At 34.5% G+C, this 23,369-nt stretch overlaps 3 protein-coding genes across 4 annotated transcripts in view; 1 reads left to right on the top strand and 2 right to left on the bottom strand.

Moving 5' to 3' along the window:
- The window catches only part of LOC106136403 (cadherin-99C), a 142,249-nt gene extending 137,946 nt beyond the window's left edge, over nucleotides 1-4,303 (bottom strand). Inside the window, exon 1 of the mRNA XM_013336946.2 lies at nucleotides 4,047-4,303. The gene's annotated coding sequence lies outside the window, so the exon portion shown is untranslated. The remainder of the gene's footprint in view (nucleotides 1-4,046) is intronic.
- Nucleotides 4,304-5,561: 1,258 nt separating this feature from the next.
- The window catches only part of LOC106136367 (suppressor of lurcher protein 1), a 208,658-nt gene continuing 190,850 nt past the window's right edge, over nucleotides 5,562-23,369 (bottom strand). Inside the window, exons 10-14 of the mRNA XM_060946265.1 lie at nucleotides 10,113-10,299; nucleotides 9,441-9,631; nucleotides 7,434-7,641; nucleotides 6,019-6,263; nucleotides 5,562-5,705 (exon numbers count right to left, since the gene is read on the bottom strand). Of these exons, the coding sequence (XP_060802248.1) occupies nucleotides 5,632-5,705; nucleotides 6,019-6,263; nucleotides 7,434-7,641; nucleotides 9,441-9,631; nucleotides 10,113-10,299 (905 nt within the window). The 3' untranslated portion in view covers nucleotides 5,562-5,631. The remainder of the gene's footprint in view (nucleotides 5,706-6,018; nucleotides 6,264-7,433; nucleotides 7,642-9,440; nucleotides 9,632-10,112; nucleotides 10,300-23,369) is intronic.
- LOC106136405 (DNA ligase 3) lies at nucleotides 12,260-18,407 on the top strand. Of its 2 annotated transcripts, XM_060946031.1 has the most exons (5): nucleotides 12,260-12,374; nucleotides 12,566-14,520; nucleotides 14,859-15,012; nucleotides 15,705-15,968; nucleotides 16,642-18,407. In XM_060946031.1, exons 2-5 carry the CDS (start codon nucleotides 12,901-12,903, stop codon nucleotides 17,559-17,561), a joined length of 2,958 nt encoding a protein of 985 aa, XP_060802014.1. In that variant the 5' UTR covers nucleotides 12,260-12,374; nucleotides 12,566-12,900; the 3' UTR covers nucleotides 17,562-18,407. The 2 variants fall into 2 exon arrangements, with proteins under 2 accessions (XP_060802014.1, XP_013192403.2); XM_013336949.2 differs by having other exon boundaries at nucleotides 12,283-14,520.

The following is a 23,369-nucleotide window of genomic DNA, read 5'->3' as shown; positions in this document are numbered from 1 at the left end:
TAGCATTATTGTTAAACCAAGTCGTGTACAAAGCAATATAGTACAAGGGCAATGTGATACTGGCCTTTACTTGACAGGACAATAAAATATTCTAAGACAATGTACCTAAGTAATTTAATATATATCATGGAGTCAGTTTGTGTTGGGGATAACCAAAAAGATCAGAGTTAAAAATGATTCTTTTATGTCATTTTTTGAATAGTGTTTTGTTGGTGTTTTGTATTGTCAGTGGAAAAGTAAAGAGCGTATTTTTGTAATCTCTTTATTTTATTTCTTCCTGCCGCTATTCAGGGGACTGTCTATCTCTGGAACAAGGAGAGCTGCGGGTCTACCGGGCAAAACGAATCCATAACAGTTTGGTTACTAACATTTTACTTATTCGTATAAAATCTGTGGCAGTCATTGTTATGACTTGAAAGATATCATCAGCTTCATATTATAGATTTCTGTTATGGACAAATATTTAAATTGTATTTGTTTCGCCAGCTCGTCCAAAACTACGAACGTGTTTTTTACTATTATACGGATACTAGAGGCCGCCCGCGACTTCGTCCGCATGGAAACCTTATCAATCCCGCGGGAACTACGGGATAATAGCAGCATATATGTTGTTCCGGGACTTCAGCTACCTACATACCAAATTTCATCGTAATCGGATAGTAGTTTTTGCGTGAAATAGTAACAAACATCCGTACTACATCCAGACATACTCATAAACTTTCGCATTTTTATAATATTAGTAGGATTAGTAGGATTTTGATCTAAAATATTAAGGTACATAATAAAACATGAAATTGATTCAAGATCCCAAACAACAGACGCTGGTCACAAGCGGAAGGCTCCAAGGTTCCTAAAGTATTTATTTTTTATTTTGTACCCCAACCCTTTCACTTTTCATATGAGAAATTTTGTTATGACTAAGAAACTCATTTTATTTTTTCATTGCGTATGGAAAATTACCTTATTCTTATAACTAAATTTAACTAATTGTACCTATTGTAGATATAAACCAGTTCATTATACCATTAAATTCAAATGTACTGAGATAGTTGACTTTAGTGCTCAGTGTTTTTTTTTTTTTTTACTTACGCCGCACACAATATTAAAAATATTATCACCATTCACAGCGGAACATTTTTGGTAGTTAAATTGAGCATTACCAAAAAATGTCGACGGCCTGTGAATCGGTCATATCTCCTAAACAATTAAAATGCTCAGTAGGGAGTATTATTGAGAATTTACATTATAAAAGAACGTGTACCTGAATAGGAAGAGAGAATTAAAAGTTCAATGACTTTGGCAAGATTTAGGATTCCAGTTTATAAAAACATTTTGATGTGAAAATTTTTCGATGGTCGGAGTTTTTGGGCAACTGGACTTATCAAATTATTTGTATTCTAAGATATTTTTGATGGGCGTGAAGCTTCGTAATTTTCATTATGCAGTTCAAATTCATTAATTATGCGGAATAATAAAACCTAAGCATTCCAGCTTACAAGCTACACAGTTCAAGATTTATGCAGAACAAATTTATGTCAAATTACACCTATTGTCCCAGCGTTACTAATTTTTACAAATGATTGCAGCCTCGCCTGCACTATTACGGTACATTCTACACAGTCGATTTATAAATTGTACTTCAATACCTGCTTCATGATATTCCCAATAGATTTCTGGATTAATTGTCCAAAGCCAGGCAATTCTCAACCTTACTCCTAACTTTTTAGAGACCAGGTCATCATCATCGCGTAATTAATAGGAAACATGTTTACGATCTCTCTTGTTTTATGTCTAATGCCTTTACTTCCTGCAAAACCAATCATTAGAAGCTTCCTCGAGGAATCTTAACGCGCGATAGGATTCACAATAAATGGTTTAATGGTAGTGTGTCGTGGAAATAAAAGTAAAATATTTTCGCGCCATAATCATAGTGCAAGTAGTCGTAAATTCGATCTGCATTCTGCAAGTAATTGTAATTTAGCATTAAGCCTTAACTAGTTGTGACAGCGGTGTTGTCAATACGAAGTATTTATTGGTCCTCGAATAAGTGTTTGGATGTTAGAAGTTAAACATGTACCTACCACCTAGGCTAATGGCCATTTCATTTTATTCTATTAAATAGTAAAATCAATCCGGGAATGAACAACGAGAAAACGTTGAAACTTTTTACCTGCTTCTCTTCGCCGATCTCTTGACGATTTTCAAAGTAAGAGTATTGACTCTTATCCAATGTACTCAAAATCACTACTATAAAGCGAGGTCCCCCTATTCTCTCTGTTTGTATGTATGTATGAGCTAATATCGGAAGGTTGGGGACGGATTTTGGTCCTGTTGAAAATTTTGGAAGGAGAGTTTTATGAGGTAGCTTCATATCTATCAATGCTACCCGTGCGATCATATTTGATTTAGTTTTAGGTTCTATTGTCGTTAACATTTCGGGAATCTGATTTACCTGACATTAAAGTACTCTAAGCAGAAAACTAACATGTAGGTACTAGAACGTGTACAACTATAATTCTTTTTGACTAATGGTCATTTATCATGATCAACCGCCATCGTAACACATCACAATCTAACACCAGCAACGCATTCTTAGGCTCTAAAGTTAAAGTAAAGAAGTACATTTAATCCGCCTCTCTCTTGGCGGAATAGGCAGTGACTTCATCTTTCACTTGCCAAGATCCCTGCATACATAAAGATTCAAAACAATTTATTTCACATGAAATACATTTATTGCTTCATCTTAATTTCTAATCATTGCAAACAATACACAAACGAATAGGTAGGTAGGTACTCAGTATTAGTAAAATACTGTTTTTTATAAATAACTATTTGTACTGCGTAAAAACCCTAATCAAAAAGGACAATAGATTAATTACTAAAATATATGCTGAACAATAGATTTGATCATTTTTGATTGCGTGATGAAGATCGATATTTTGATGATACATGGATGACATCATTGTTATTATTTGTTGGTCTTTGCACAAGAGAAGAATTGTTTGCAGACATTACCTTTTGTTCTACTAGTTGGTAATTAGGTTTTATTTATTGGAAACATTAAATCATTTAGGTATATATATTTATTGTATAAATGTAAATAGTCGATGTTAGGTAATAGGTACGTTTACAGAGTCTCTTACGGTGAGGGAAAAAATCGTGAATGAAATTCAGGCAACTGGACGTATGGTTAGGTCCGTAGTTTCAGATCCAGTTGCCTGAATGTGCCGGTTCCAATAGAGGTTAGGTTCCCCTGGGAAGTGGAGCTAAAAACGGGAATCGCTTCGTGTAACATCCTCACATATTAGGTCCGTACCTATTTATCGCGCGAAAATTATTGTTGTCCCGTTTCAAGTCACAATGAAAAGCGAAACAAAGATAATTTTTCACGCGATAAAAACGGCATCGCGTGTGCTTTGCTACGGGGCAGGATCATCTTTCGATAATGCACCTCGGGGTCCTGTCAAAGTGAAGACTGTATACCTACATAGCTTTTTGCATGGCGTCTTTATCGCTAATGGAGGTAGACAGAGCCAACAGTCGTGAAAAGACGTCGAATAACGTTTTATAGCATAGATAAGTTACTTATGTACGTAATTACTTTATAGTGCTTTTGTCCTTCCTGCCAACGATGCAAATCAGAATCGTTCTTTCCAGGCCAAGTAAGTAATTGGGTAGCCTCAAGTGGTTTGTTTTATCCCATGAACTTTGATAAGGAATATGTCTTATCAGGGCTCTAGTTTTCCAAGAGAGAGGGAAACCTGTCCCCTTGAGGGTTACCTTTTTGTGTGGGGTCTTTGAATTTGCAGCTAGGGCACCTTACCTCTGTCTATCGCGAAAAAAGGAAAATAACTTCGCAAATACACTACAGTTATATTGTATGTTTGGCTGAAAGGGGGTACGCTGTAGCACCTATTACATTATTTTGTACCTTACAAACTGTCCTCTTAAAGTCATAAACGGAACACCTGTTATTCAAACAAAGTTTCAATATACTTTGATGTATGATTTAGGTACTCGAGGTCCTAATGAAAGTTAATACTCACGTCAAATAGTATAGCGGTTCACCTGCCTATAATATCAAGAACGGAGGCTGCGTCGGCGTCCCCCGTGGAATGCGACACCTGTGACCAAAACCACACGCACAGTACCACACGACTTATCACTTAAACAAGTGCCGAAATACTCCGTTCGTGCACTTCACTGAAATACAACACGATTTCTGTGCAATCCCAGTCAGAACTTCGCAAAAAAAGTTACGCGGTTCGAGGACGAAATAGCGCACGTCGCAGCACTAACAACTCACAAGGCGAACGAACTCGAACTGACGTTTGTCGAATCGAAATCGAATGGAGGTGTGGAGAGGAGAGAGGGGCGCGATGAACCAACCACGGATAACCATTCCCTGTTGCGATTATAGCGCCACCGCACCTGTTGACTTGAAGTACTAGTGCGGCGCGCGGGAATATAAAAAGTTCCACTGCACTAGACTAGAGCGACAAGGAGTTTAAGTTTTGCAATCACGCTGTGCAATACGTACCTTCGGTAAAGTTTAATCGACTACGCCCCTAGGAAGAAAATGTCAGAGTTAATTTAACTTGTTCCTCCAATCACATTATAAATCTTTCTATCTCACTAGTCTACCTAATTCTAGACAGATCATAGCGTGGGTTTTGACCTTTTTTTATTAAAAATGTAGACTTTTTAAATTTTTTTTCGTATCCCGCACTGGCCGAGGCTAAACGATTTTAAGGTGTCATTTCTGTATTTCCTTTTCTTTGGCTAGGCCGTTACGGTTTAAAAAATAATTTATTTCATTCCTATATGTAGCCCAGACTTAATAGCTTTAGTACCTGGGTGACCGATATATAAAACCTGGGTCCCACATCCAGGCAAATTCTTTTTTTTTTCATATTTTCACCTAAAAACAATATAAAATGATTGCTACAAATCGATAATTTCCCCTGTTTCTTTCGAGAAATGCGCTGAATTCTTTCCCTGGCAAAAGACAGTTTTTTTTTTTACTAATTTTATGGTTCTTGAGACGTCCACCGATTTTTGTTTTTTGTTACGGTGCTTTGATTTTTCTACTTTTTATGGTCTCGTGTCATGATTTTCGACACTTTAAAATATAACTTTTCTTCTTCTTTCCCATGGATATCGTTAAAGGCCACTAAAGGGTAATAATAAGCCTGGGAATCCTCTTGTAGGCAATGCAACCTGCCACTGTTTGAATCTCAATTTCATCATAAAGCTTAACGTCTTTTCAGGACTGTTGTCTCTGTCTACCACGCAAGGGATGATGACGTGCCTTTATGAATGTATCTACTTTTTATAGTTTCCTAATTACCACCGAGCACCGGACATCCAGATACTTACTAGTAATTAAAAAAAAAAATTGAAAATCCATAATAATTATTTCAAAATTTTAATTCACTGTTACGACGTGCCTTGAATAAAATCTTTATTGTGTTTTATATCGTATTGCTTTAGTTGTAATAGAGATAAACTTAAACATAATATTATAGAAAATAATTGCGATTCTACGTAATTACATGTGTATGGCACATACTATTATACAAAATATACAGAATTATTAACTATTCAATTAATCTAATATCACTTTATTATTTAATGATGATATAGTTGATGGTAGAGCTGCGCTAATGTGACAGTGGCCAGCATCAGGAAACGACCGAGTAAACCTGTCAATAGAAGACAATTAGTAAACAGCAGAAAAAAAACTTAATAAATAAACTAGGGCTAATTTTAGGTACTTTGAGTATCTAGTCAGTACATAATAATCTTATTATGTACTTTAATAATGCTTATTTATTGTCAATGTTAGACCAAACATTTTTAATACAGATTGTGCTATTTTTATGAACTGAATCGGCAGTCATTATTTCGATTTGATGTTAAGAGATATAGACTTTGTTATAGCAATTACAAAATATTGATCCAAATTTATGTTTTAAATTTCGGTTTATGATATGATAATCGTTTTGTGATACTCACATACAGAGCACGAAGCCAAATCTTGTATTGGAGCTCGATATTCATCTGTTACTTCTAAAAATTGGTAGATAGCTTTGAAGCCGGCTCCATCTAACCGGTCATTAGACTTGAAAGTGACTTTGAAGAAATTCCTTTCTGATTCCACATGAAACTCTTTCATTTGCCCACAATATCTACCATATCTATTGTCTTCAGTCATATGATTTGAGAATTCAACGTAATCGCTAGCTGACACCGCTTCACACCTGAAATCATAAAAATACCTACTATTAAAATTTAATTTCGGCTAAAATTTTCAGGTGTTCATTAGACTACTACTCATATGACAAAACTAGCTGTGCCCGCGACTTCGTCCGCGTGGAATAGTTATTTTGGGCATCATATTTAGGTCAGGCGGTCACGCGTATTAGAAAGAACGCTGGTTCGCCGTATTAAATGTTTCGCTGCAAATTTCTTATAACGACTATATCTCAAAACCTATTCGTCTGATTTATATACTGTAAATGGCAATTTTAGTCTACATGAAAAGCCGAAAGTAATAAACATATTTATTTGGATAAGGATTAATACTGAATTAAAGAAAATTGGTTTCAAAATAACTTATGTTTATAATAAAAAAATAATCTTAAAAAATGAACATAAAAGTGGTTATTGTAAGTAAACCTTAAGAGATAGATATATGCTCTCGCGGACTTTTTTGTGGCAAAAAATGAGTACTTCACATCTTTAGTACATTGTTTTACTATATCTTTGTTGGTTTGCGCAGCGTTCGCGTGGAAAGCTCGCAGATGGCCGACTCATTCAACTTTCACCTGTATTGTTGACGTTTCCCGTAGGAAATCCGGGATAAAATGTAGCCTATAGCCTTCCTCGATAAATAGACTATCTAACAGTGAAAGAATTATTCAAATCGGTTCAGTAGTTTCTGAGATTAGCGCGTTTAAACAAACAAACAAACAAAACAAACTCTTCAGCTTTATAATATTAGTATAGATAAAAAAAAATAGTTTACTGGGGTTGCATAATTAAATTAGATGTTTTCATTCTACGTTCAAAAGCGATTATTTCTTAAAAGTGACCAATTTTAGCATTGATCTAACAATACTAGCCCATTTAATTGCTTGTAATATAATATAATAATTTAATGGAGAACTTTTTTAAATTTTTCTTTTTGTTTTAAATAAAATAATTTATTACAAATGACAGCAGCACTGCGCAGTTGAAAGATGTCAAATGGCTCTTAAGGATTAAAGCATAAATTGTTAGTGCTTTCATCAATGATTCTAATGAAATGATTTAAATGACTCCCTGGAACATGAAAAAAACAGAGAGGTCCTGTTCTACTATTTAGGAAACCACATGGTAGGCCTTGAGAAAGGAATGATATAGGTACTTAAAGCAAATAAGATACATACGGCAGAACACCTTCTACATCAAAGCTCGTAAAGTGCAGATGGACTTTTTCAGTCTCCCCACCGTGGAAGAAATATGTACATTCGGTATCACGGGGATATGGTCCCGGGGAATTCGGTGACGCAAAAGTTCCATTACGCGATTCACTACTATTATACACGAAGGCGCATGGAAATTCCTTGAGCTGTCTCCCTGTGGTTATTCCAAAATCTGAAAATAAAAATATTATTACTTTAATATAGTCTTGTAAAGTAGATATGCAGGGGTGAATTTGTTCTCAATATAGCTAAAGCCATTTTCTAGGATCAGAGTTAGTGAGAATCAGAATTGAAAAGGGTGTCATGCCCATAACGGGTGCGATCTGTTAATTGACATAATTTGAATATATATATATTGTTTGGCAATATATTTTGGATCAATTGAATTAATGGACCATTTTACATTTTAGATATTATAAATATTTAAATAAGTAAGTTACGCAAAATCACCACCTGAAGTAAGTTTATAAGTTTTTCAATATTTTTGGCGTCGTATTAGAAATAAAAATAAATTTATATTTAAAATAAGTTACAAGTTATAGCTTCTTGACTTCAGCATAACATAAGTATAATTATATTTACTACTGCTTCCAGAGGGCAAGTGGAGAAAAAGCGGCGGAACAAACTACACTACAGCATTTTCACCTGACTGATGTCATTTACAAATATTGTATATCTTAAATATGAAACATGGACGAATACACATTGAGTACATTTAAAAAAAATGTGAATTAGTAGAAGATTGATGATTTCAATTTGTATTATACAACTTATATACTGAATACAAGTAGGTGTATTAAGTCAAATTAAATAATAAGATTTGTACAATTGTACATACTGTAAAAATATGTCAAAACAAAACACATGCACTTATGGGAGCATGATGTCTCGGGCGACACAATATTTCTCCGTCCTGTAATAGGCTTCCTTGCAAAGTTCATCATTAATGTATTTTTTTTAAATTTTCGATTAGGCGTTTCAATAAAATATTTCGGTCATTGTCATTGATTATTTATCTATACTAATATTATAAAGCTGAAGAGTTTGTTTTGTTTGTTTGTTTGTTTGTTTGTTTAAACGCGCTAATCTCAGAAACTACTGAACCGATTTGAATAATTCTTTCACTGTTAGATAGTCTATTTATCGAGGAAGGCTATAGGCTACATTTTATCCCGGATTTCCTACGGGAAACGTCAACAATGCAGGTGAAAGTTGAATGAGTCGGCCATCTGCGAGCTTTCCACGCGAACGCTGCGCAAACCAACAAAGATATAGTAAAACAATGTACTAAAGATGTGAAGTACTCATTTTTTGCCACAAAAAAGTCCGCGAGAGCATATATCTATCTCTTAAGGTTTACTTACAATAACCACTTTTATGTTCATTTTTTAAGATTATTATTTCATTATAAACATAAGTTATTTTGAAACCAATTTTCTTTAATTCAGTATTAATCCTTATCCAAATAAATATGTTTATTACTTTCGGCTTTTCATGTAGACTAAAATTGCCATTTACAGTATATAAATCAGACGAATAGGTTTTGAGATATAGTCGTTATAAGCAATTTGCAGCGAAACATTTAATACGGCGAACCAGCGTTCTTTCTAATACGCGTGACCAACTGTCTTTGATATCACTTAATTTCAATGAACATCTTAGAAGATATTACTATTTTAAAGTAAAGTAAAGTATCAGTCTGTAAGATCCCACTACTATGCAAAGGCCTCTCATCTCACTATATACGGTCTCCGTTCCGTCGCGGGTAATGATGTGGGCAAGTCGCATAACAATTAGCAGCTATAATTGATAAAGCCGAGGAGAATGTTTGCAAAAATAAATATGATGCCCAAAATAACTATTCCACGCGGACGAAGTCGCGGGCACAGCTAGTCATCTATGACCACCAGATAATAATGAACTACCTATGTAGTCTGTAATGTGATGGATAGTTTGTTTTTAATTACTTACTTTCTACAAACGAATATGATATTTTAAACCCTCTAGCATGTCTTGACGACTTAGTTCCCCGGAACTCCAGCATGAGTTTTGGACCATTGGACATGATTGGCTTCGGGAGATTGATACCGCAGAACGTCTCCACTTTCTCAAGCCTTCCGTCTACATTGACAAAAGCTTGCAATGAATCTACGTTGGCGCAACTGAAAAAAGAGAAAGACTATATTTTAGACGACCGATGTTAGGTACTTTTTATTCCAAATTTACCTGTTTACGTAACAAATACACAACTTGGGCCAACTTCAACAGAAGTTTGTCAAGTCACAATTAAGATAAATATTTGCCCGCAGTGTATCCCGCGGATAATTACCTACAGTTAAAAAGACAAAATTTCGCAAAAAAATAACTCCACCTCTCGACAAAACTCTACTCGCGCAAAACATAATCCTGTTCAAAAATACCAGTTGCTAAAACAAATAAAATAATATTTATCCTGTTCAGTCGTATTTTGATTCCCGCGAAAATTTCGGAAAGCGCATCTTTAAAGTTCTTACCTACTAAAGGTAGGTACCTACCTACTTGAGAAACCTTTGTATTGATAAGTCAGTCAGTCACTCCAATACATATTTAGATTGGCTTGAATATATAGGTATTTCAAATTAAAAAAAAAAATTGGACACTTACTCAACAGAGCCGTCTTCTGATTTGTGTAAAAAGAAATCTTGAAATATTAATCGTACTCTCTCTTTTCCTCTTCCGAAGAACTCGTAGTGACAATGTGTATTTGGTGGGTACGGCGAAGGGTAGTGTGGTGATGTTAGGGTGCCATGCTTTGAGCCATCACTGCTGAATTCTTGATGACAAGATGACGCTGAAAAGAAAGAAAAAATAATTGTTAATTACACAATGATAAGCTAATTTGTTATTTTTGGAACTAATTGGTCAGACGAGTGGCATGTAAATCTGCATTTGGTGGTACTGCCCTACTGAAGTTTACTTTTTTAAACATTTTAGTACTAACTTCGAAAATAGTTATTGGTCTGTGCCTTTCTGCGCAAGACACATTTTTACCTGATTCGACCACTAAGCGCTTGTTGCAACCTGCACTATCAGTAGCTATCTCAATTCCATCTTTATGGCATCCAACTTAACTTAGCTTTCGAGTCTTTTGACTCTATGGCCGTAAATAATGAAAATAATATACATTCAGTCAGAAAAGTATCGGGAATGGATTATTTATTTATGGTTCCAAATTCAAATTTTTGTTTTTTTTGTTGTTGTTAGATTGGCACAACTGTTTTCCATTTTGGCGCGGAGTTTGAGTTGCATCTGTTGTTTACATTAAATACAGTGCTATTTTTAGTTATATCATATCTAGTGTGTATTGCTAATTTCATAATGGATAAAAACATCGAACAAAGAGTTTGTCTTAAATTTTGCATTGCCAATGGAATATCGTGTTCGGAGTCACTGAAAATGTTACAGAAGGCTTACGGTGAATCGACTTTATCAAAAACTCGTGCTTATGAGTGGTACAAAGCGTTCAAAAGCGGTCGAGATGTGATGGAAGATTTGCCTCGCTCTGGTAGGCCATCAACGTCTGCAACTGAAGTTAACATCGCAAAAGTGAAGGAAATAGTGACTGAAAATCCTCATTCAACTTTGAGAGAGATAGCCACCGAACTTTTTGTATCTCACGAGTCGATCCGTACCATTTTAACTAATAATTTGGGTATGAAACATGTTGCCGCTCGGCTAGTCCCAAAAGACCTGAATTTTTTTCAAAAACTCAATCGCATGAGAGTCGCTGAGGACATGCTAGAACGAGTCAATTCCGACCCAACATTCATGAAACGCATTGTTACTGGTGACGAGACGTGGGTTTACGAGTTTGACATGCAAACTAGTCAACAAGCTTCGGAGTGGCGCCTTCCAACTGAACCGAAACCGAAAAAACCACGCCAAAGTCGTTCAAAAGTCAAAGACTGTTTTCTTTGACTATCGCGGTGTTGTGCACTCGAAATTCTTGCCGGAAGGTCAAACGGTAAATAAGGAATATTATTTGAGTGTTATGCGGCGTTTAAGAGAGCAAATCCGACGAAAAAGGCCAGATTTGTGGAAAGAAAATTCTTGGATTTTGCACCATGATAATGCACCTTCGCACAAGGCCATCATTGTGAACGAATTTTTAACCAAACACTCAACAAATACCATCGAGCAACCACCATATTCGCCAGATATGGCTCCAGCCGACTTTTTTCTTTTTCCTAAACTCAAATTACCACTTCGTGGCACCCGTTTTCAATCGGTAGAAGACATAAAAGAGAATTCGCGGCGAGAACTGACCTCAATTCCGGAAACAGCGTTTAAAAAATGTTTTGATGATTGGATTATTCGTTGGCGTAAGTGTATCGTTTCTAAAGGAGCATATTTTGAAGGTGATAAAATAAATTTGGATGAATAACAAACAGTTTGTGTATTATTGATCTTTTCCTGCTACTTTCTTCACAGAGTAGTATGTGTTTTTTTAATGTCTGCTTTATGTGCATCATAATTAAGGAAAATATAGTAAGTTAGATGAACACAAAAAAAAATAAAATATTTAGTTAAGTACATAAAATAAATAGCATTGTTAGGACTTCATACCATATCATTGATGCCAATTTATCTTTAATTTCATTACCTACACATTGTCATAATATAACCATACTACGTCGTCAAGTCTCTACAAGAATGTGTTATAAATGTAATACCTATCGTTGAATTATAGGAACATGAGTAACGCCAATTGCCTGCACGTCATCATTGTTTACTTAAAATAGCGCAGTCTAAGCTGATAGTCCGAGTCAGAGGTTGGATTGGAGGTTGAAATGGCGCTTACTGCGCATGTGTATAGTTCTAGTGAAGGAAGTCAATAAAATAACGAAGGTTACATATACACGACATGTAAAGTATATTTTTATTATTAAATAGCTCATCAATTTTGTTATTTTACATGATTTTGAATAAAATTCAATCGCTGGCATTATTTACTGAAGACGTGGATCAATTCAAAATAATAAATTTAAAATAAGCAGTGATACAGTACTGTCATTAATACAATCGTCGTGGATAACAATACAGTTTATTTTCGACAGCACGCCTTTGAAATAATTCTTCAAAGTACTTCGAATGGAGTAAGAAATTAAGTAACATCGACCACCTATCGCAACACTACTTACGCCAATGTCATTTTGACAACTAGTAAGCTGCCTACTGCTTACTTCGTCGAAAACAAGCCGAAAACTGTTTTGTGTTTTAAAAACAATCATGGATCAGCGAAAGGAATTAAATATGTGCTTTTAAAATTAATTTTAAATATCATGAAAGAAGTAGAAAACATATTTATTAATTTTAGTGGGTTTGTGTTTTCCGGTGAAAATTAGGACTACAAACTGTTGATAAAAAGATGAGTTTTATTGTATAACAATTTATGCCCTGTTTTGTGGTAAAAATGGCAGATTTTACACCATTTTACGTAGACAGAGCAAAAGGAGGTAGGGCTTCTTGTAAATTATGTAAAACCAACTGTCCTGGTGGGGAATTACGTTTGGCCAAAATCGTTGCAAGTCCTTATGGAGACAATCAACAAATGAAATCATGGTACCATGTTCCTTGCTTCATGAACATGCTTTTGAAGCAAAGGCCAACAACAAAACGAATAGATTCTATAGAAGACATAGGCAATTGGGACACTTTGAGCAAAGAAGACCAAGAGAAATTAATAAAAGAAATAAACACTATGGAAAAGCTTTACGCTGACAAAAATAGTGGAAAGTATACAGCTAAAGTGTTAAAAAATGAATGTAAAGTAAAAACAAACAGTACTGATACTAAAGTTGTGAAAGAAAAAGATAAAGAAAAGACGACTCATATTCAAACTGATGACAATAAATTCTCAACATTCTGTACAGTCTGCAAAAATATTTCTAAAGTGGATGCATATACTGACAAAACAGCAACTGTAAATAATTTCTTCACTAATGGTACAGACCGACAATCTTTTAAGGGTGATCTTGGTCTCTGGTGTAAATTACTGATGCCTCAAATGTCAAAACGAGTGTACAATCTCAAAAGTAAACAATTAGTAAAACTATTTTCTAAAATATTTGGTACAGATCATGAAGATATGCTGACTGATTTAGAGCAAGGTGATGTAGCCAAAACCATAAGAACATTCTTTTTAAAATCTAAATATGTTCAACCTAGTAAAGAAAGTTCATTAACAATTCAAGACATTGAAGACTTTCTTGAAGAACTTTCAAAGTTGACAAAAGAAGAGGAACAAATATATCACTTTAAAAAGATTGTAAAACTATGCACAGAGAAAGATATTACGATGTTAATACGTCTGATTAAAGGAGATCTGAGAATAAATGCTGGGCCTAAACATATTTTGGAAGGAGTACATCCTGATGCTTACAATGTGTATCAAACATCTCGAGATTTAGACATAATTTTGGACAGAGTATTAAATAAGGGTACGGGAGTGAAACACAAAGATGCTACACATGACAGCGTTTTAGCTAAAATTGTTCTTATGACCCCAGTGCGTCCGATGTTGGCTGAAGCATGCAAATCTGTAGAAATGGCTATGAAAAAATGTCCCAACGGTATGTATTCTGAAATCAAATATGACGGAGAAAGAGTACAAGTGCATAAAAAAGGTGATGACTTTCGATATTTCTCACGTGCCTTGAAACCAGTTATGCCTCATAAAGTTAGTCATTTTCGGGATTATTTACCAAAGGCGTTCCCTGAAGCTGTGGATTTGATATTAGATGCGGAAGTATTGATGATTGATGTGAACACTGGTAAACCTTTGCCATTTGGTACACTAGGTGTACATAAGCAATCAGAATTCAAAGATGCGCAAGTATGCTTGTTTGTATTTGATATATTATATTATAATGGAAAAGTACTTCTTGATGTTCCAATAAGGAAGAGGAGACAATTACTTGAGGAGCATATGACTGAAGTGAAGAATCATGTTATGCTGTCTGAACAAAAATTAATTAGGAAACCAGCAGATTTAGCAAAGATGATTGCAGAGGTAAGATCTTGTTTTGTTTATTAATTCATTTTAATTGTTTAAATTCGCAATGTGTGGTAATGTTTGCGGCCTCTGTTGCACAGTGGTTGAGGCCTATTCTGTGTTACAGTAGGTCCTAAATTTGGATTACAGCTATGGCATAATGAGAAATAAACCTTTCCGGAATAACCAGGGTCTTCGATGTTTATATGTTTTATCTTAAAATATAGTATCTTAGATTAATTATCTCTTTACTTACTTCGAGGTTTAAACTACTGTAAAAAAAGTGTCTTCATTATACGATTTCATTTGAGGCTCTCTAAGCAGATCTTTTCAACAAGAACTTTATTTAATTCCAGGTACTTCAACTGGGGTTGGAAGGATTGGTACTCAAAGACCTGGAATCCCTATATGAGCCTGGAAAGCGTCATTGGCTGAAGGTGAAGAAAGACTATCTATTTGATGGAGCCATGGCTGATACAGCCGACCTAGTAGTTCTTGGTGCTTGGTTTGGTAATTATTGTTTGTTTGTTTGTAAACTCTATATTGTATATTAAAAGAAATATAACAAATTACAAAACAGTCATTGGATTTAAAGGAATATGTACAATGGCGGACTTATTCCAATTGGGATTTCTTCCAGTTAACCAAAATATAAAAAAAATCCATATTAAAAACGTAGTGCACATATATTCATTGAGGATGCCTTATAAAAATAAATTATTAATTATCTTTCCTTTAATTACAGATCTTCTTTATTGAATTTAGAGCTATTGGCATTTTGCTGCTAACTCAGGTTCAAAAACCTTAATATTGTAAAAATATATGGCAAAGTTTTGTGATCTACTACCACACAGTATCCAACTTGACTTTGCATTTATTCATGCGTTGAAAGTCGCATTTAGATGCGTTGTTAAACCTCAAACTCAAATCAAAAAAAGATGTGCTGTTCCTATTCAACCCTGTATTTGAATAAAATTTGCAATCATTCGGATTCAGATACCCATAAACTGCATAATTTTGTTAAAGTTATAAAAAGAGCTGCAGCCATCTCATTTTAGAGCAAAAGGTACCAACGGGCGTCTTCATCTTGGCTTCGGCCCCACGAACCTGGGTCCCTATGGGCCCGAGCACATTTAAATATACCAATATTAATAATAAAGTAATCATATAAATTATTTAAACAAATCAATACCCATTTTCAGGTACTGGCAAAAAAGGAGGCATGATGTCGGTATTCCTAATGGGTTGTTACGACTCTCGCCGTAAGAAATGGCTGACCGTCACCAAAGTCCATACAGGCCACGACGACAGCACCTTAGACCGCCTCCAGAAAGAATTATCACCGTTGATGGAGAAGATTTCGCAAGATTATAACAAACTGCCACATTGGTTGGAGTGTAACAAAGGAATGGTGCCCGATTTTGTTGCTAAAGACCCAAGAAAGCAGCCTGTTTGGGAGATAACTGGTATGTAATTTTTTTGTTTTAGTACTGTTTATTTATAATTTTTTTCTCAGTTAATCCTGCAATCAACCCTTTAGTCTATAACCAGATGTGATGGTGGTAGTCTGAGTAAAGGTTGCTACTCACAGTGGAGAACAGTCTATGTTTTGTGTAGTCAGTCTCTATAATGTTGAGTCTTCATTGAAAATATCTCGTCGCTTCCTTTATCGACGTATAGTCCTATAGATATAATAGACGTGAAATGCTGCTGCCCTGCTAGTTCTTTTTGGATGTTTCAGCAGTCTTGCCTTGTATTTGTAACTGTAAGAGGCAATGTAGCAGTAGTGTAAAAAGTTAATTTTGTAATGTTATAGGATGATCTGTAAAATTTATAACATTCAAGATGCAGCTTAATCTGAATCATTGGTGTGAAATCCTGGTAAGATGACCAGTAGGCCGCAGAGATAGGATAAAAGACCAACATCATTTTTCCTGCTATAATATTAGAAAATTTACGAAAGTTTGTAAGGATGTGATGTGATGTGTGTGTGTTTGTTACTCTTTCACACAAAAAAATAAATTAGCAGTAATATAGCTTTGATATGGGAATAACATAAAAAGTGAATATTTTGACAGAATTAAGGCGCACGAAGTATACTAACAACATTATTTATGTATAATTATTTTTCGTTTTCAGGCACGGAACTGACAAAAGCAAACATACATACGGCCGGCGGTATATCAGTTCGATTCCCAAGAGTGACAAGAATACGAGACGATAAGTGCTGGGAAACGGCAACCAATTTTGAAGAACTCCAGAAATTGTTCAACACTTCTAAGGAAAAAACTGATGTTTCACTTTTAAACAAGCTTGCAGCTGATGGAACAGGTGATACTGAATCGCCAAAGATTAAAACGAAAAGCCCGAAAGAAAAAATTGACAGGAACGTTGAAGCTAAAGGGAAAAATGATTTAAACTCGACTAATTCGTCAGATGAAAGCAATTCTAGCAATATGAGCGTTGATGAAACTGATACAAAAATAACAAAAAGTCCAATGGATTCAAAGCAAGGTAAAATTGGCAATAGTAGTAAAAATTTGTATAACAAGAATAATGTTAAATCTCCAATGAAAATAAAGGAATCAGATAAAATATCAAAAACTAATACTATACAGAGTTTCTTCAAAAAGACAGAGTCACCAATAAAGAGAAAGCACAATGACATATCGGACAACGATGATGATAATAAGATGGAAGACACACAAAAGACGAAAAAAGTTAGAATTCAGCATTACCCTGAAAATCCACTGCCGTCTCCCTTTAAAAATATTTGTATTGGATTTTACCCTGATTTTATAAGTTTTCCTGAAGACGAAAGGAACCATTTTGAAAGACATTGGATTGCGTACGGTGGAACTGTTGATAAGTCTGTAAGGAACATGGATGTAGATTATGTGGTACACAATAGTAACGTGATAAAGTTGAAGAAAATGCAAAAGTTGAAGTGTAAAGTGCCGCAGGAAGCGAGGCATGTCAGTAAGAATTGGTTGCAGCGTTGTATTGAAGAGGTTAAATTATGTAACCCTAATTGGTTTCCAGTTTATGTTGAGCCGTGATTACACACATTAGTTTCAATGAGTTTGTTTCTTTACATTGGCTTTCAGATGCATAATTATAAATGTGTTAGACACGGATTTTTGTAAATTCTTATGGTAGCCTCTGAAAAAATTGTAATTATGGGATATTACTAATAAAAGCATTGTTCATGTAATTCGCTATGTTGCGAAACTGAACTAAATGTATTTTGAATGGCCTTTGAAATATTTGAGCAATATGTGTCCTATGAGTGAGAAATGTTACCATATTATACTGTAATTTAAAACGTAATAATTTGAAGCTTTGATACATGCGACGGATTCATTTGTAAATTTTGTGTTTGTTAATCAATATAGGTATTGTAAAAATGATCTAGATGTTCTGTTCGATCGTAAATTATTTATTGTTAATAGTCAAAGTAAGTCACGGAGATTCAAATTTTTGGCAGTATTATTACATATACCGCTTGTAGGGCTTCTCTCTTAAACACTCATTCAATACGACGAAATCTATGTTCGTACAAATGATCTCTTTTTTTATAGAAAAGCGCGTCATTTTTTTAAAGTCTCAGCAATCGTGAAGATTTAAAAGTCTTATAACTCACGAATGAAATATATAAATTTTTATGCGTACATAAATAATTATACATAAACTTTGCATAAAATTAGGAGCAATTTTAATGGATTTGGATGGATTGCGATTTCTATGGATTGGAGTTTAATTCCATGGCTAAGACAATGACACCATATATTAACCTAATTTTATGTTAATATTTACTTTATAAATGTGTTTGATATAATCATATTATTTATGTATTGGCTCTGCTCAGAGACTTTTTTTTTTTAATCTCGAATGTGTAAGTTATTGTTAAGTTTTTTTTCTGGAATAAAATGTTATAACCATAGGTGTTTTTACTTTTTACAATTCCATCAACTATCTATTTTGTCTAAGCGTTATGTTAGAATCCCAATTCCATCATAAAGCCATATAGCTGACCGTGACCTTCAGTCATTTTAAGACTGTTGGCTTTGTCGTGTCATCGCGACTATCGCTAATTCGCGTTTTCTTATATAGCTCTTCGCGCGCTACGGGCGGGCAGGATTAAGAATGTTTGATAAACTAGTTGACATAGCTTTTTAAGTTTAAGAGTAAGTAGTATAACGTTTCTCCGGCGAATTCACGCGGATAAAATTAAACAAACGCTTTCGAAATAAATCTTGTTTTTCAAAAGCGAAATAAATCTCAGAGACCCAGCCTACTCATACTAATGAGAACTCATAATAGCACAAAACTATTTGAACATCAAAAGAGTAACTTCCCAAATTAGTTTAAACAAGTGATTAAAATAACTGGTTCTGAAATTAAGATAGTTTTATCACCTCAGCTTCATAATATTCCTTTGAATACATGAGTACTAATATTGCTGGGAACACCTCTAGTATAAAGTAACGAGATCACAGATTTGCGACACGAATTATATTTTTATTTATAGAGATTGTGGTAGTAGAAACTTAGTTGTACATAACGAAATAATAGTCGAATTAAGGTACCTATACTTCATAATTTCAATAAGTTATATCATAGTAATAAATTAGTAGTCTTTAGAGGAATAATATAATTTGGTAGAAATCTTTAAATGTCACCACCAAATGTAAATATTGACGTTATTTTGTATGAATGAGTGATCGAGGTATTTATGTGGAGACTACATCCTCCACCTGCCTGTGATCCCTGCTGGTGTATGAATGCCTAATGAAGTAGGTATCATTCGCTTCGTTCACATTCGTACCTAACTCTCTTCATGCAAGCTCATCGGTTTAGAATACCTTTCATCAGGACGTTCTAAATTTGATTAAGATTCGTTCGTAGCTTTCCAACGGTTATATCGTATTATTCACACAGTACCTATCAAGATACAGCAGATTAAAAAAAAAACAAATACCTACATGGGCTTCATTTCCATTATTTGTGCCTTAGGCTGCTATTCGTGTTTTCGCTTTAAAATTTCAGTAGTACGGCTACAAGCTCCAAGTACGAGCTTGTGTGTGCTAAAACGAATTAATTATTTATATGCGGCGCCCGGCTTGCCGCGGAGAGCCGACTGTTTGCGCATTCTAAAAAATATAAGGCACTTACTGGACTGAAATGCGATTTTATAATAGTGGAATTTTATAATACGGGTCTAGTTAGCTAGGTTCTTCAGTCAACTAAAATATTTGAAGCTTATTGTATCATCTAAGACCTTGTTAGACCTCGTTGCGTCCTCATTCTCTCTAGGGAGGAGCTCGCAGCCACCTGTGACCTGTGTGAGTCTAGATCTGGAGAGGGTTAGTCAGATTTTTACACTAAGCGAATTCATATACGAGATTAGGAAATCCCTCTCCAAATCTTAGCTGTTCATATGGTAAAGGATGTGGAATAGGAATTCACCTGTCCACGCCGTGTCGTTCGATCATAAGTGTGATGAGTAATGAATGATGAAAGGGGATGCGAGCTGTTTCCCCTCCCACATTTATTGTAAGAGTAGGTCACCAAAGAAAATGCTTATATGAATATTCTTCTTTTAGGCGAAGGGCCAGAAACCCGCCACTATCTCTGAATCTCAAGTCCATCATAAGCCATCTATAATTACCATGACTTCTGCATCTTGAGACTTTTGGTTCTTTATAGCTTGTTAGTCGGATAAAGCCTTATGTGAGTGTATTTATCACTAAACCAAACTTAAAAGAATCATACCTAATCGTGTCCAAATATACCTTCAGGTACATTTACACCCAGAGTTGATTGGGATTGCTACACCTACTCAAATAAAAACTTACTGTGTTTTCCCAACTCGGCTGTTGCATGATCAAATTAAATTTTACGAGGGCTCAAATTGAAGATCATGCTGCAATAAAAGGGCGTTGGGCGTATACAGAATTCATTGAGTCAGTACAATGGAAAAGAAAATGGTTCTAGGAGAAAAATAAATATTGCGTGTATTTTTTGGGGGTTCTTATTGAAAAGTTAGGTAAGTAGGTACCTATTACTTTTAGGTTATATGATTCGAGGCTCGGATTTTTGTTAAGGCATGATTTACGAGTACTTACATTTGATTTCACTATTTTTTCAGTAAGTGTAGTAAGTAGTTATGTTTTAATCGAATTAGGTAACGCATTCAAAGCTTATCTACTAAGATTCTATATTGTATAGAATGCTTAAAAGGCTGATTATTTCAAATTAATTTTACCCTGTAGTTAATAGTAGGTATTGCGGATTCCTGCGTTACTTAAATAAGAACTGATATGCCACCCAATTCAGAAGTTCCACGTTGTTACGAGTACCATTAATATCTACACTTCGAACGCAAATATTTCAAGTGGCAGGATGAAATATTTATAAGAGTTTTGGTTCACTTCTTTCGTAGGCAATTCACCTTAGTTTGTAAATCGCCATGCCATTGCGAGCTACGTGTATGTAAATACGGTTTGTGACGTGATAGAGCGTGTCTATCTGAGGAAAGTAGATATCATTGCACTTTTCTGATAAAGGTCCTTTATAAGAGAGACACAGAAATGGCCTAGAACTAGGCTATGACTATTGAAAGTATACTTTTATCGTTGTTATTCTGAGGGTTTTATGTTTTCTTTTTATCGTATGTGTGTGGCCAATTATTGATAAACTATTTTGCATTACTGATTCTGGTAATTACCTCAGAAGCAGACGAGGATTTTTTATAAACATCTCATCATTATTCTTCCTGGCTTAAAATCCGGTTCTGTCTTCACTTTTATCTAATTTTGTTTTTTAATTTATTCTACCCAATTATATAGTTGGTACCTATACATTTATTACCTCATACACTCTTCTCGGATTCAATCCACTTCTGTTTGATTTTAATTAGATTTGGTAAGTAGCTACTTTAGTCGAAATTGCTGGAATATTTGCACTCAGAATAGGGAATCTCATAATGTCGTGTTTGCTTCTTTCATTATTAAATATCAAAGATTCTGAATCCTATTTCACTAATTAAGACTTCATGAACTATCAGTACGGTAAGGTATCATAACTTTCCTACGATCTACGAAGTATCTAAGATTTGATTAATGTATTGACTTTGGTACTAAGTACAATAAGTTTAGTTCTGGAACTTCGAGTTTGCTATTATTTCACGCCATTAAAACGACCAACGAGTAGAGATTTTGATTAAAAAACTAATGTAAGGGGCTGATATATTGAAAGAAAGAAACAAAGAAAAATCTTTATTTCGCGCAAAAGGTGATATAACATTGTTCATAATAATAAAAATAAAAATTACATGATGCGACTAAAACGTTATTCCATTCAGCATATGCATGAGAATGATGAGGTTAATTATGTAATGCGCTGATGTGAAACCTAGTATGGAGGAGGCTTTGCCATTCAATATATAGGATACCTACCAATTAAAATATATCAATTTAAAATATAGGGAGATACGAAATTAAGTGTGTCAGTGTGAATATTTGGATAATAGAATATAAATGAATCTACAGCCTTTTGTTATAGGCAAACTTTAAAAATTGCATATGAATATGAAACATTGTCGCCTGTTTTCTATGCAGTGAACGTAGGCAGAGTTGTAAAGTATTGTTGCATGAATTAAAACTTTATCTAATAGTCTCCCGCAGGAGCGCTCGGCTACATTGTGGAACAATGAGATGTGAAAAAGGTGCGGTTCCGATCGTCACCACCAGACTTTTTATGTTGATCAAAGTGTGTTTTATGTGTTGATCTCAAAGTTCGGTATCTACTACATACATAATATCATGCTCATGCTCATATCATACATTCTCGGAGGGGTAGTCAGAGACTTCTTCTTTTCACTTGCCCTACATTTTTTTTTCATTTTATCCATTACTGTCGGTACTCTTAACCAGATCTTTCTTCAGGACGTCCCCGATTAGATCAAGTACGTATCTGCTACAAATAGTATTAAATGATATACCACTTCATCATATCACTTCACAAATATTGAAAATGAATAATGGTCAAAGCTACAATAGATTATTGTGTCTATATATTTAGTTGCTTTTTACGAAATCCATGAGAAAATGGGAAAGAGATTGAGTGGTCCTATTCTGAAAGCTCACAGCTTAGAAATCTATGGTTCTTTTATCCAAAGGATTCTATTACCAACTTACCTACTTGTAAAAGTAACGAACTTATTACTTTTTCAATTTGTTCAATTTGCGTTATCAGATTTCAGGATTCATCGATAAAAAAATAATTAAACAATACAATTCAAGTGTATTCAGAATCGTTCCTTAAAATTTTATACCTGAAGTTAGAAGAAAGACCTATTCTTAGAAGAAATATGTTTTCATTACCTTATAAATTCAATAATTGATCGTAACAAGAACAATATTTGTCAAAAAAAAATGATTCCCATTGTTACGACTTTCCTCGAATCGTACAATTCGAGTTAGAATTTGCCCTTGTCAAATATTTAGGAAATTGCTCCGTTGAAATGTAATTACAATCGTATTCAATTCGGGGTAACTTTTGTTTCAACGTCAGATCGGAATTACGTTTGTGTTATTTGAGGAAACAAAACAGCGTCAAACCTAATATATTAAGTATTTTTATCATATACCTAGATTCGTTAGCTAGGAAGATAGGTTGGAAAGCGAATTATCGGGTCTATTATTTTTACTATTTGATTTTTCCGCAGTAAAATCATAATTTGTGTTTTATCTTTATTAGCAAAGCGAGGTTATTTAATTCGCCTTATATAAATGACCTATATCATTATGTTAGCTTGCCGTTCACATAACTTTTGTGAAATTAGTATTCAGAAAACTTCAAAC

Source organism: Amyelois transitella, chromosome 10 (assembly GCF_032362555.1).
Source record: "Amyelois transitella isolate CPQ chromosome 10, ilAmyTran1.1, whole genome shotgun sequence".
In the NCBI taxonomy this organism is placed as follows: Eukaryota; Metazoa; Arthropoda; class Insecta; order Lepidoptera; family Pyralidae; genus Amyelois; species Amyelois transitella.
The sequence above is the reverse complement of the archived record's forward strand: the minus strand, read 5'-3'. Positions and strand labels throughout refer to the sequence as shown.

Coding starts and splice junctions, on each gene's coding strand:
- LOC106136405 (XM_060946031.1), top strand. CDS start 12,901: ATGCCCTGTTTTGTGGTAAAAATGGCAGATTTTACACCATTTTACGTA. Junction 15,013..15,704: donor AGTTCTTGGTGCTTGGTTTG/GTAATTATTGTT, acceptor ACCCATTTTCAG/GTACTGGCAAAAAAGGAGGC. Junction 15,969..16,641: donor GCCTGTTTGGGAGATAACTG/GTATGTAATTTT, acceptor TTTCGTTTTCAG/GCACGGAACTGACAAAAGCA.